This window comes from Borostomias antarcticus (genome assembly GCF_949987555.1).
Source record: "Borostomias antarcticus genome assembly, chromosome: 5".
Classification (NCBI taxonomy): Eukaryota; Metazoa; Chordata; class Actinopteri; order Stomiiformes; family Stomiidae; genus Borostomias; species Borostomias antarcticus.
Genome location: NC_140238.1, coordinates 5495071 through 5508062, shown reverse-complemented (window position 1 = coordinate 5508062; position 12992 = coordinate 5495071). Strand labels below are relative to the sequence as shown.

The following is a 12992-nucleotide window of genomic DNA, read 5'->3' as shown; positions in this document are numbered from 1 at the left end:
CACATATTTCCCAAGAGAGACTAAAGAAAATCCTTCAGTCGCGCCACAGGGCCTGTCTCATTTCACAATGTAGAGTTTGGCTCCGGCCTGTTAACATCTGGAGCCAGATGTCTCAGGGAACAAAGCTATTGGGTAGTCTCTCACGGTGGACAGAGTAGGTGAGGCTTCGACGTCAATTGTACTGTTAATTAGTCTAAATTAAAGTGTCAGCATATCTGGTCAAATATTGACAAATATGTCTACAACTGGTAAGTGAAAGTAATGGAAGCAGCACTAAAAGCAAAAAAGTGTAAAACGCAGAGCGGATGTTTCAGCCTCTATACAAGGATGGCTCCCATCTTCTTGGAAGAAAACCACGCTACAAGCCTTTACCTGACCTCAAACCACGCACCATCTTTCTTCCGAGGCCTCTCGTCAAGTCACGGAGGAGGCAGACGTTTATGGAGGGCAGACCCCTTCTCAGAGCTTTGATCCAGCGGGTTTTACCCATTTTGTAGGGGTCGGGCAGGCAGTCCCATCTGGGAGGCAGGGGGTATAAGTGAAAGCACATTGAGCTGCTTTTACAAGACTAGAGTCTCCATTCCTCCGCCATGGAGGAAGGTAGGAGAAAACGCATCATATGGGGAGGGCTGAATACATGTGTGTGTGTGTGTGTGTGTGTGTGTGTGTGTGTGTGTGTGTGTGTGTGTGTGTGTGTGTGTGTGTGCACATTAGAAAACCAAGAGACGTACGAGTAAATAAAGAACAACAGCAAAAAGGCGAGCTGAATAACCACACCTTCCATTGGCCAATCCGGTATCTTTCAATTCAATCAGAAGTAACTAAATGAGAAAAATGTCAATCTCTGCCAGGAAACATCGCTTCTCACTCTCTTCCTCCGCCGCGCAAATTATTCATGCCACGAGCTGAATTTATTCATTTCATTCTGTTTACTTTATTACTCGACTTTTATACTCCCTTTTTCCCCACATTTGTTTACAAGAATAAAAGCCCAGCCTGACAGAATTATCCACTCCACAACAAAAATAAATCACAGTGCTCACACGCATCATTCAAATTCAAAGAGCACAGCTAAATTATAGATGGGCCTTTTTCCCCTAATATGCATTTCATTAGCATTTCCTTTTCCCGTCGTGGCCTGCATACACAGGCCTGTTTCTGTGGAGTGGATGAGGGGGGGGGGGGGGGGGGGGGGAATGGGAGCAGGCTCACAGCGAAGCAGGACGTGTCCTCTTTCCCAGGCCTAATTTAGGATTCAATTACAATACTCTTTAAAAAGCGTCGACTTCGCAATTAATTATTTTAAGATTAGCTTGACAGTAATGGGCCTCCCACTAACGCCGGCGGAAGACTGGCCGTCTGTGCCAGAACAGAAGACCTTGTTGCTCTCTCTCCCTCTCTCTCTCCCTCTCTCTCTCTCTCTACCCCTCTCTCTCTCTCTCTACCCCTCTCTCTCTCTCTACCCCTCTCTCTCTCTCTACCCCTCTCTCTCTCTCTCTCTACCCCCCCCTCTCTCTCTCTCGCTACCCCTCTCTCTCTCTCTCTCTCTACCCCTCTCTCTCTCTACCCCCCTCTCTCTCTCTCTCTCTACCCCTCTCTCTCTTTCTCTCTCTACCCCTCTCTCTCTCTCTCTACCCCTCTCTCTCTCTCTCTCTCCCTCTCTACCCCTCTCTCTCCCTCTCTACCCCTCTCTCTCTCTCTACCCATCTCTCTCTCCCTCTCTACCCCTCTCTCTCTCTCTACCCCTCTCTCTCTCTCTCTCTCTCTCTCTACCCCTCTCTCTCTCTCTACCCCCCTCTCTCTCTCTCTCTCTCTCTACCCCTCTCTCTCTTTCTCTCTCTACCCCTCTCTCTCTCTCTCTCTCTCTACCCCTCTCTCTCTCTCTCTCTCTCTACCCCTCTCTGTCTCTCTCTCTCTACCCCTCTCTCTCTCTCTCTCTCTCTCTACCCCTCTCTCTCTTTCTCTCTCTACCCCTCTCTCTCTCTCTCTCTACCCCTCTCTCTCTCTCTACCCCCCCCTCTCTCTCTCTCTCTCTACCCCTCTCTCTCTTTCTCTCTCTACCCCTCTCTCTCTCTCTCTACCCCTCTCTCTCTCTCTCTAACCCTCTCTGTCTCTCTCTCTCTACCCCTCTCTCTCTCTCTGCTTCTCCCCCCTTTCTCCCTTTCTCTCTAGGAAACACAGATAAATCAACCCTCTTCCCCGCCGCCCCCCTCACTCCCCTCTCGTCTCTTTGTCCTCCCCCCCCCCCCCACACGTTGTTGTGTTATATTCCGTTTTCACCTCCTGCTCTCTCTCTCCTTGGCACGCGATTGATATCGGTACGCCACGCCGGGCTGCTTTTACGAGCCACAGGGGCCCCGGCGAACGTCGTCCTCGGCTCCGGGAGAAACGCTGACGGATGGCCCCTGTGCTGCCGCTCGCCCGCCCGCTCGCCCGCCCGCCCGCTCGCCCCCACCGCCGCCGCTCGGTGTGAGCGAAAAAACCTCCTCCACCCGCCTTGATTGGAGCCAAGCGAAGCATTTCTCTTTCCCCGTGTCCCCATCCCCCCGATCTCCACCTCCTCCCATCGGTCCCCTTTTTCCTCCTCTCGCTGCCGCCTCGGAAATGAATGTCCCTCCCTACCTCCCCTCCAACACCCCGCCCCCCTCCCTCCCTCCTCCCCCCGAGCGTCAGCCAGCCCCATATTCGTGTTTATTTAAATATTTGATATGTAAGCAGTCATAAAATAAGTGTCAGAGCGCGGGGAGAATGATATGCAGCGAGAAAGGGCATTATGGGTAATGGCTTGTGATGCGAGCGGCGCACGGGCCCCTGCGGTTCGTCCCTGCCGGCGCACGTGACCGGGGGCCAGGGGAGGGCCGCGGGGGAACAGACGGGCCGTCGGTGTGCACGCCGCACAGGCAGGAACGAAACGGCTACACGCCCAACTGAACACCAGCGCGCGCCAGGATACGACTCCGCACGCATAGGCGAAATAGGAGCCGCTCTCATGCACAATTGACTCCCAATACAGAGGATTCCGGAAAACATACATGCATGCATTAAGGGCCTGGAAGGCGTCGAAACGCCCGAGTCTTGTCAGGGTACTGCGCTGACAAAATACTTTCTGGGATACCACGACTACCCGGGTGTAAATGTATCTGTCAAATGACAAAGTACCTCATTTTGGCTTCCTGCTCCTCGGTATCTGAACAATACAATATTGACCCAACTGAAATTTCCCATTTGGGCAAAGCAGAGCTCCCACTGGAGATGGCTCATCACAGCAACACAGTCACTTCCCCCTGTCTGACTCTCGCTGTACCCTCGCTTATTTCCACCTCATCTCTCCTCGTGGTAGATTATTTCTATCAGTCTACATGAGAGAAACCCAAAGGAGTACAGCTGTTTCAATTCCACCAATCTACTGATGTATGAGGTAATGGGAGGTAAATAAATCAAACAGATGTCATGCGAGACGGATTTTAAAATGCACACACTTGGCACTGAGAGGCAGATGAGAGAGATTTTCCAAGCCATGCAGAAACCCTGCAATTTGACTTGATATGAAAACATACTATTGAAAGTCCACATCAGCAGAAAAATCGGTATCCCAATTAAGGGCCAGAAATCTGAAAATGTTCATTAAGGAAATGCTATTGGCTTGGCATTTCAAGCGTCCACATCCTAGCTTGCTTTTAACAAGCTTCCTCATCACACCAATGGGCTACTGGAGGGGATGACACCAGGTTAGGGGTCGGAGGTCAATGAGAGGGGCTACCACTGACCCCCCATGCCTGGGAAACCTTTGTCACCTCCAAAGACACACACACACACACATCTGCACCGCCCTGCCCTCTCTGGAGCCCAGGTTCCTTTGCCCTCCAGCTCCTCTCAACCTCCCTCTTCTTAATTACACCTAATTGGACTGATTCGCTTCCCCCTCCCCCCCTGTAATGGAACTATTCATCTTTATTGGTTAATGAGTGCAGCGCGGCCGTCTACCACTGCTGCAGTGAAGGTCAGAGGGGGGGGGGACTGGGACTGGAGTATGCAGAGTTGGTGAAAACAGAGGACGAGAGACTAGAGGGACAGACAGAGAGAGAGAGACTAGAGAGATAGACGGAGAGAGAGAGAGAGAGAGAGAGAGAGAGAGACTAGGGAGATAGACAGAGAGAGAGAGAGAGAGAGACTAGGGAGATAGAGTGGGAAGGAAAAATGTTTGAGAGTGCTATTTTTTTGTAACCTTTGAGCTAGATATAGCCACTAGTGGGCTACATGTACATATATTTTTTTAAATGTGAAATATATTCTTGACACATCTCAGCAATTTCTGAGAAAAGTGTAAATTACAATATGTAACACCCCCCCCCACACACACACACACACACACACACGCAGACACCCATGGAATACCAAAGCGGTGGCCCAAATGACAGCCATAAAACAAATTAACAACATCGACATTAGAAAATCATCCATCACAAGGCATGAGGTCTTCAGGGAGTCTCAGCACTCCGAGCAGCGTTTCATAAATTCTGTATGGAAACACACGTGCTCCTCCTACAACCAGAGGGTGTCTTAACTGTTCTGATGGGCAAGACCGTCGATATCGATTATGGAAATGTGCTCTACAAAGACGGCAAACAGAAGACCCTCTGACATACAGCTGACATTATAGTAACCTTTGCATGTTTATCTAACAATACCAATGGATGTTCATCAAGCAGACCAAACACAGCCTACTGTAGGCAGCGTGGAAAGAGGCAGTGTTTAAGCAGGCCTTGGCCGTCCATACAAACTCGGGGCATTTCCTGCCAACGTAAAAAATGATGCAGAGGGTACAGTAGATGTAAGAAATACTGCAATGAACAATAGTCCAAAATACTAAGTCAGTGCTCTATGCACAGCAGTGATGCCTCTTCTCAGAGATGCTGGAGGTAGCAAGAATAGAGCAACACGCTAGCGAAAAACGCCAGAACGTACAACTCATTCGCGTTCCTTTTAACACACGTTTCAGCCAAAATACTGAAGGTTACATCCCTGTTTTCGCCATGCCCTGGGGCAGTTTTATCAGTGTGTCCCGAGTGTTTATAGCATGTGGACTGGAAAGTGGCGGCGACGTTGATGACTAGATTGCAGTCTTAATTGAGGTAAATGACACCCCCTCTAGCCAGAGGTGGCCTCTATAGTCTTTCCGCCTGTAGATCATCATCACCACACCTTCCTTCACACATGGTCACTCGGGGTAATCACAGGCCTGTCACAATCAGAGGTTTGGTCTGGGAGGGAGGGGGAGTCGATACTGTGTTGCACTGCTTGACTAGGACAACCCCAGCCTGCTCCTGGAGTGTGTGTGTGTGTGTGTGTGCGTGTGTGTGTGTGTGTGTGTGTGTGTGTGTGTGTGTGTGTGTGAGAGAGAGAGAGAGAGAGAGAGAGGGTTGCTGTTTGGAAAAGAGTGAAACTGCATTGTGAAACAGTTGGTTTCAGCTGAACCAACACTGATGCATGCCAGCGATTATTACAACCATCACCCAAAACAATGACCAAACTGGCAGAATTTCTTCAGTACACATATCCAGCCCCATGAAAACAAACCAACTATCACTTTGATCTTAAAATGGGGCAGACAAGGACTGAAATTGGATCAGTGTCTGGCAAGTCTAAATCAGTCAAGCTCATTGGTGGATGGTCATCGGCACCCACAAGCACACTCACACACACACGCGCACACACACACACATACACACACACACACGCACACAATGTTGGGTTTATCTACTACTCTCCCCTTGGGCATAGGGGAAAGTGGACGATGTCAAGGATGATAGATATTCTCTGCGTATAAATATTTGAGAGCAAACAAAATACCCCTAGCTTCTCCCCTCCCTAGGGGGTACTCCTGCGCTGGCCGTCCAGACCCGGGGCGGGCAGAGCGGGGAGCGGAGACCGAGCAGGTACGGGCAGGGAGGAGGAGGAGGCCCTGGGAGGCACGGAGAAAGGCAGGGAAAGCGGCCAAGAGGGCGTGTGGGGAGGTCGTGAAGGAGGAACCAGTCCTAATGGGCTCGACTGCATCTCCTCTTCTCCTGGCCCTCGGCTTTAGGACACACTGGCTTAGGGAACACACTGGGGATCACAGGAGCCGGGTGGGGAGACGGAGTGAGAGGAAACAGAGCGGGAGGGAGGCAGAGTGAGAGGAAACAGGGAAACAGAGCGAGAGGGAGGGAGAGAGAGAGAGGAAAAATCAGATCTCCTCAGGGGGAGGGAGGGATGGAGGGAGGAAGGGATGGAGGGAGGGAGGGGAGTGGAGCGCCCGCCCTTTCATTCACTGGCTACACGTGGCTAATTTGCATATCTGAAGGTCGGGGGGTGGGGGGGGGGGGGGGTATTGTGGGAGGTGAGTGAGGCCACCAAAGGGCCCGCCGAGCGGCCTGGCAACCTGCCCGACACACGAACCCGCTGGAGGGGAAACCTGATCGCTTTCCAGGACGCCCCGTGGGGGGGGAGACGAGGGGGGGGGGGGGCAGCAGAACCACCCAGCCGCTCGTCGTCACCATTTCGTCTTCTTTTTTTTTTCCCCCTCGTAGTAGAGTCAGAGAGGCTGGGCAGCTGAGTCGAGGGTTCCACAGAGAAGTTGGCTTCCGAAGAAGTTCCGAACGGTTTTAAAGTCGCACAGAAATGAAAAAAGCATTCTGTCCCATTTTGGTTCACATAATTGGTCATAGTGTTCACCTATTCAACGATGTATGCCAAAAAAAAATTTGAAAAAAATTGACTTTTGTTGTAATCTTATATCAAAGTATATAATTTCTTACTTCCTGGAAAACGGTAGGTCACGTGCAATGACGACAACAGGTACCTTAGATTTTAGGCCAATAATCTCATGACTTCCACCCGTCAATCAACGCTATCCTTCTATCGAATCTGTCTAAAGTTCTTAAAACCCGTCCACTTGTCAATGACCCAAACAAATTCCTCTAAACATATGTCCCACCCTCATAGCTTGTTTGCGTCGGAAATACGTCAAACTACGTAAGTTAGATGATCTCAAACGTCCCGTTTCTGTGCGACTTTAAATACGCTGACATTTCCTCCGCCCCCTCCCCTCTGAGGTCGGCCTCCTGCCTCGGTAGCGGGCGCCCCTCCACGGGACTCGCTTCCAACGCAGCCGCCAGATCTCGCTCTCCCCTCCCTCCCTCCCTCCCTCCCTCCAGAAAAGACACTCGGTGTCAGGCTCTTCACACCCCTGCCGAGTGGGAGAGCGGGGGGAGAGGGGTGCGCTGGCGGCTCCGGTAGGAGCGCCCGGTCGGAGCGTAATAGACAGCTCTCAGAGAGGAGTCCGGGGAGGCCGGCCGTCCGCCTGTCCACAGCTAAAGCACTTCAACCAGAAACAACTGATAAGGAGAGGATACCCAGAATGCCAGAGGGGGTTCTCCTCCCGGATCCTCAGGTCCCCAGAACCCAGACACTGCCAAGTGTTACCAGGCCAAGTGCCTGGAGCCGGGACATGCAATGGCGCAAGATAAGAAATGTGAAAAGTTAACACACATAATAGGTCGCCTTGATCCACATAGGGAGGTTTTATTTCTGTGTGGTTGTGTTTTAATAACATGGACCGATGTTTGGGATATTCAAATCACATTTTCTGATCATGCTGTCAAAGTGGTGCATGGTTCTTCCAAGTTAAACCATAATAAAAGCACCTCAGTGACAACATTCAATTCACATCACAGTACTAGGAAAAAAAGCTGACTGCAAAATACATACCAGTGGTGGCTCTAGTAATTACAGTAAAGCTACACTAATCCAAGAGCATTTGCGTAACAACCTTTGACCCCAAGTGTGTCACCGAACAGAAAGAAATAAATAAATAAAAATAATCCGTGGGCTAATATTATTATATACTGTCACCGATGCAAGCGGTCAGTTTTTCTATGCCAAATCGGAATTAATTGGCATTTTACTAAAACCGTGGGGATCCCTAGGATGACCCCTCAGCTAATTACACTCCTGAGCTCTGTGTTTCATGCTGGAAGATGAAAACAGTGCCAGCCCCTTATCTGGAGCAACAGAGCAAATTAAAATTTCACTCTGTTGTTGCTAATCAGTGCTGTGCTGTGTTGGCAGAGCCAACCGGGGATGTAAACAGATCAACATAAACAAGCGAGTAGTGGACGAGCGGCGGGTCTGGCCCTGGTCGACTAGTGCTGACAAAGCAGCTTCTGCTGCTACCCACTCCACAGGCGCACACATGCACACACACGCATACATACACACACACACACACACACACAGTTATGTGCAAATACACATTTGCCATGATGCACTTGCACACGCCCAACCACACATTCATACACACATACACACACACACACACACACACACAGAAGACTTGCACACTTTACTACACGCCCAATACAAAATGTATAAGGCAGTCTAAATTCTTCTATTCATTACTATGTACGAGGCTCCTTGTCCTAACAGCAATGTGACACACACACTAGCATCATTATACACTCTCTGTTCATTTGATATATCTACTCATTCTTCATGAGATAATCACACAACACACCCTGTAATAGATGAGGAAAATGAAAAGAAAGTAAATAGTTTACGCATCTATTAATAGGCTTGGATCAAATTACAACTGCACATTTCAAAAGGAAAACAATTAGGCAAAAGAGAATACAAAAAGCCTATGTGAAGAATAGCACTGTACAGCCCATTATCCCTGGGAGAGAGATTTTAAAATACCCATATTGAACATGTTTATTTTTTTTCTTTTTTACATATTAATAAAAAAAACATGACCACCTATTCATCAAGTGCAGACAGGAGTCAACACGGTTCCTCGTTCAATTTCCTAAATCTAATAGCTCATGCAACTGAAAATCTGGGACAAAGCCTTTTTGATGAGAGACTAGCTTGAACTCAGACTCCCTCCTCCCTGTCAGGTAATTCTACTGTGGACCACACACACACACACACACACACACATTTATCCTACACACCAAAACACACACACAAACACACACACACATCAGTACACCTCTTTGGTGCCTGGCCAGAATAGTGAGGGCAGAACAGGCTTGTAGCGCGGAGAGCTCGTTTTTCAAACGACTTGCTGCTGAGGAGGCAGTGGGGGTAAAATTGAATCAGAAAGAGGGAAATTGTGCCAACAGGTGACAAAGGCGTGTTCAGCCACATGCACTCTGAAGTGTATAAACCCACATCTTGGGCCAATTTGAAGGGTGTACACCACACTGGTCTGGTCACAAACACCATGCATGTCCACAGACGTATGTACTGTATTACATCTGCTTTTAGAAGACCGATTGGAAATGGAATTCTAAAAGACCAAACCACACAAAACATTTTCTAAATTTGTTTAACCCTATCAGTCAATTGTGTTATTGTTCACTGCATGATATTCTGCATGTAGAGACTTGTAATTGTACTAAATCTTCAGAATGCATTGATGTTTCCTAATATCATTATTAAAATGTATTTACCCTGCAATGTGGATGACATTGATCTCCAAGGCTTATTACTAGAATGTCTGCACAGCAAATGCATCAAGTCCTTACATTTCAATGGCAAACTTGATTAAGCCATAGCTCATGTCTGATACTGAAACTTAAGTGAATAGGACGCTTCTGAACTGGGTGTACATAGTGTTTGGTTCTAGATAATGTATGTTATTCTTTACAGTACCTATAAATATGAGCATTACTCAAGGTGTCAGAGAGCAATCTGCAGGCTACACTGTAGTTGCCAGGAAAAAGTCGAGTGGTTATTGTTGCATCAATACCAATAAATGGTAATGCTACCATTGTAAATGGATGTTCAAGCAGACACATTACTTGTTAATAAATATGCATTTCAATATCTTAGCTACTGTATTCCGAAATTACACTGAAATCAAAACAAGGTCTAAACCACCCACGCAATTTATTTCCCTACTTACACAGCAACATATAAAAGCAAATTGATGTTGATTGAAACAACAGTAGGCTAATGAATTGCTTTGTTTGTGAGAGGCGCAGACAGTAGGCTATGCTACTTCCATCGTACCCTGAGGTCGTCCAGATGTTAGATTGAGCAGCGCATAGCCTAATATTTCGTGCTTCAGAAATATAACCGCAACACAATGGATATTGAACTATACATCGCATTGCATGGACAATGTTTTGAATGAGCCGCGCAGCTGCAAGATTGCCCTTGGCTCCCCGGCTGAACACAGAGTTCAGCACTATTCACATGAGCAGCGCTTTGGTACCCAGCGGGGATACGGGGAGCCAATCAGATGGCAGATTTGATGTCAACTCCAAGGCAGCCGTCTGGAGAGCATTACAGCCAGTTTACCTCCACAATTCAAATTCCAGACCTTGCAATGTGAACGGAGTCTCTCCGTACGAGCGCGTGTGGCAGGCTATAGGTAATGCACCGACAGTGCGCTGGTGCCACAGCTTAGCGTTTATTATGTTGCGATATCATAAACTGATAGTAGGTTTAGCGTACAATAAGTATATATAATGAGAATCATATAATCTAGAAATACTTAAATTATTCTGATACATTTTGCTTCGACGATAGCCCAGAACCCTGTTTTATAATGGGGCGTTTTGAAACGTGTCGGCAACCACGTCGGCAGGAGGGATCTCTACAGCACCTTTAATCAAAGAAAATCTAGGCTATACAATGCTACATAAAACACATTACACCGCCTGTAATTATATGCCTATACGATTAATATTGTGGAAATCACAAACATTGTATCGAAAATAAACCAAATAAATATCCATAGGCCTACATATATTTTATGAAACCCTGATTTGTGCGTCTTTACGCACGAACAATTTACATATATTCGATTAAAAGACAAAAATACGAGTTGAAATGTGTTCTCAAAAAAATCATTGTTGCTTTTTCTCTAAGCGGCTATGCTATAAGTCACCTTGAGCAGAGCCGGTATAGGCTACTCATAGTAAATTATTCCCATTTTGAACGCAATATTCACGGACGGACGATGGTAAAAACAGCACGCAGGAAATCGAATTAGCCTATATAAGTTCAAATAGACAGGTTATTGACTGATAGCAGACATATAGGCCCTAGTTTGACAGAGGTCACAAAAATAGCAACATTCAAGTTCAACAACCTGGAGCAGAGTTTTCAAAACTATTTTCTTTACCTGCGCTCTGCTGACACCTTGTCCCCCGTTTCCAGGACTAATGGAAGGGTGTGTTCTCTGTTGTCCTCCCCAGCCGTGGCTTGTGGGTCCATACTGAGAACTCATGTCTTTACCCAGCCCGATGCCTGCTTGTTGTTGTGCCGTGGAGCCACTATAATCTTGATAGCCACTACCATAACCTCGCATCATTGGACTTGGAGACGTCAGCAGCTGGTTCAGAGTCGGAGTGGCCCCCGAGGGGTGCTGACTTTGTCCAGGGAACCTTTGAAAGCCCCCTACATTACCACCAGGACCAGTGACAGCTCCCATAGCAGCTTTGACATGACTGGCTGGAGTGCTGCTGCCAGGCCCCATCAGCATGTTCCCCTGTCTCGACTGGCCCATCATGCCGTAGCCCGCGCCCCCGTAGCCTGCTCTGTAACCCGGGTAGTGGTTGTACTGGCTGTTGTGGTACCCTTCGTGGGAGTTGTGTACTGGCTCCATATTGTTGTGAGCTGAAGAGTGCATTATCCCCATTCCAGTGCTTTGTTGTCCGCCATGTTGATCATAACAGGGCCTTGAGCTACCATAGTAATTATTAAACTCAGAAACAGTGTTGTTCCCTCCTGCACTTGGGGGCTGGCTGCTGATATTGCTGTTCGTTGGTCCCAAGTTGGCGTGCTGCTCGTACCTGGCGCCCATCCGCTCCCCCGGTTTACAGGTATGGTCCCCTTCACTCTTGCTCAGCATCTGCTGCTCCACCTGGCCCCCCAAAATATTCTCTTTACCTCCGTGATGCTGATTATCACTAGGCCTTTCTCCACGCGCACCCTGGCCGTTGTTGTTGTTGATGTTGTTACTTTGTATTTGCCGTTGCTGATGTTGTGGAAATTGGTTGAATTGCGCCTGCTGATGCTGAGACGGAGGAGGATCTCCGCTTCCAACATTTTTCAGTTTATGATTCGCTATCAAACTCGTTTCCATCGAGGCAGTCGCCGAATTAGACGGCGACACGGCCGTTATAGTATTTCCACTCTCCTTTTCCCGTATGTCAGAATTGTTATTGGCAGAAGTTGAATTAACCATGTTGTTCTCGTTTCGGTGGTGATGATCTACATTATTCATTGTGTTAGTCCCATCTCCAGCTCCCAGCATTGCTCCAGTTCGCTGTACAGTTCCTCCTCCCGATTTCACGGAATTTAGCTCTTGACCTAAACTACCAGACAATTTCTTGTTTTTATTATTAGTTCTTGTTGGAGCTGATGCCACTTGCGCAGCCATCATCACTTCAACATTTATGACAGTGACCTACCAGTATGAGCACTCGCGCACAAAAAGAGACAGTTAAAAAATACAAGCAGAAAAAAAATCTTCTATGGAAAAACGAAGCTTTGTTCTAGAGCTGTAGCCTAATTCTTATCGAGTCGGTGGTGAAATGCGTCGCTGACAGTGACAGTCGGTGTCAGTATGGCTTCATATCTAAACTTGGTCGTCCAGGTTTAAATGAAACTTTTTTCCTCTCCTCCAACCCGGATATTGGTAAATGCATGTCTCCCGGAGCCCTTCTGGCCCAGCATGGCATGAGAGAGAGAGAGCTCTACCAGCTATTATCCGCCTCCAGGCTCTAGCGCACCTCGCATGGAAAATACGGACTGGACTCACCCACATACGTTATTCTGCGATGGAAACTCCACAGGCCTTTGATAATGCCGATCAAATATATTAAGACGTGTTAGGCTAAAAGGATATTAATATATAATTGCTATCATTAAAGATTAAGAGACCGTTATTAAATTGGTTTACACTTCGTCCGCTTTATAAACTGCCTGGAGACTGATTC

General features: G+C 47.8%; 1 protein-coding gene across 1 annotated transcript in view; it reads right to left on the bottom strand.

Annotated features, from left to right (window-relative positions):
• The window catches only part of LOC311308659 (AT-rich interactive domain-containing protein 1B-like), a gene marked incomplete at both ends in the record, with an annotated part of 129714 nt that extends 117281 nt beyond the window's left edge, over nt 1-12433 (bottom strand). Inside the window, one exon of the mRNA XM_084437666.1 lies at nt 11174-12433. Within this exon, the coding sequence (XP_084293792.1) occupies nt 11174-12433 (1260 nt within the window). The remainder of the gene's footprint in view (nt 1-11173) is intronic.
• Nucleotides 12434-12992: the final 559 nt, after the last annotated feature.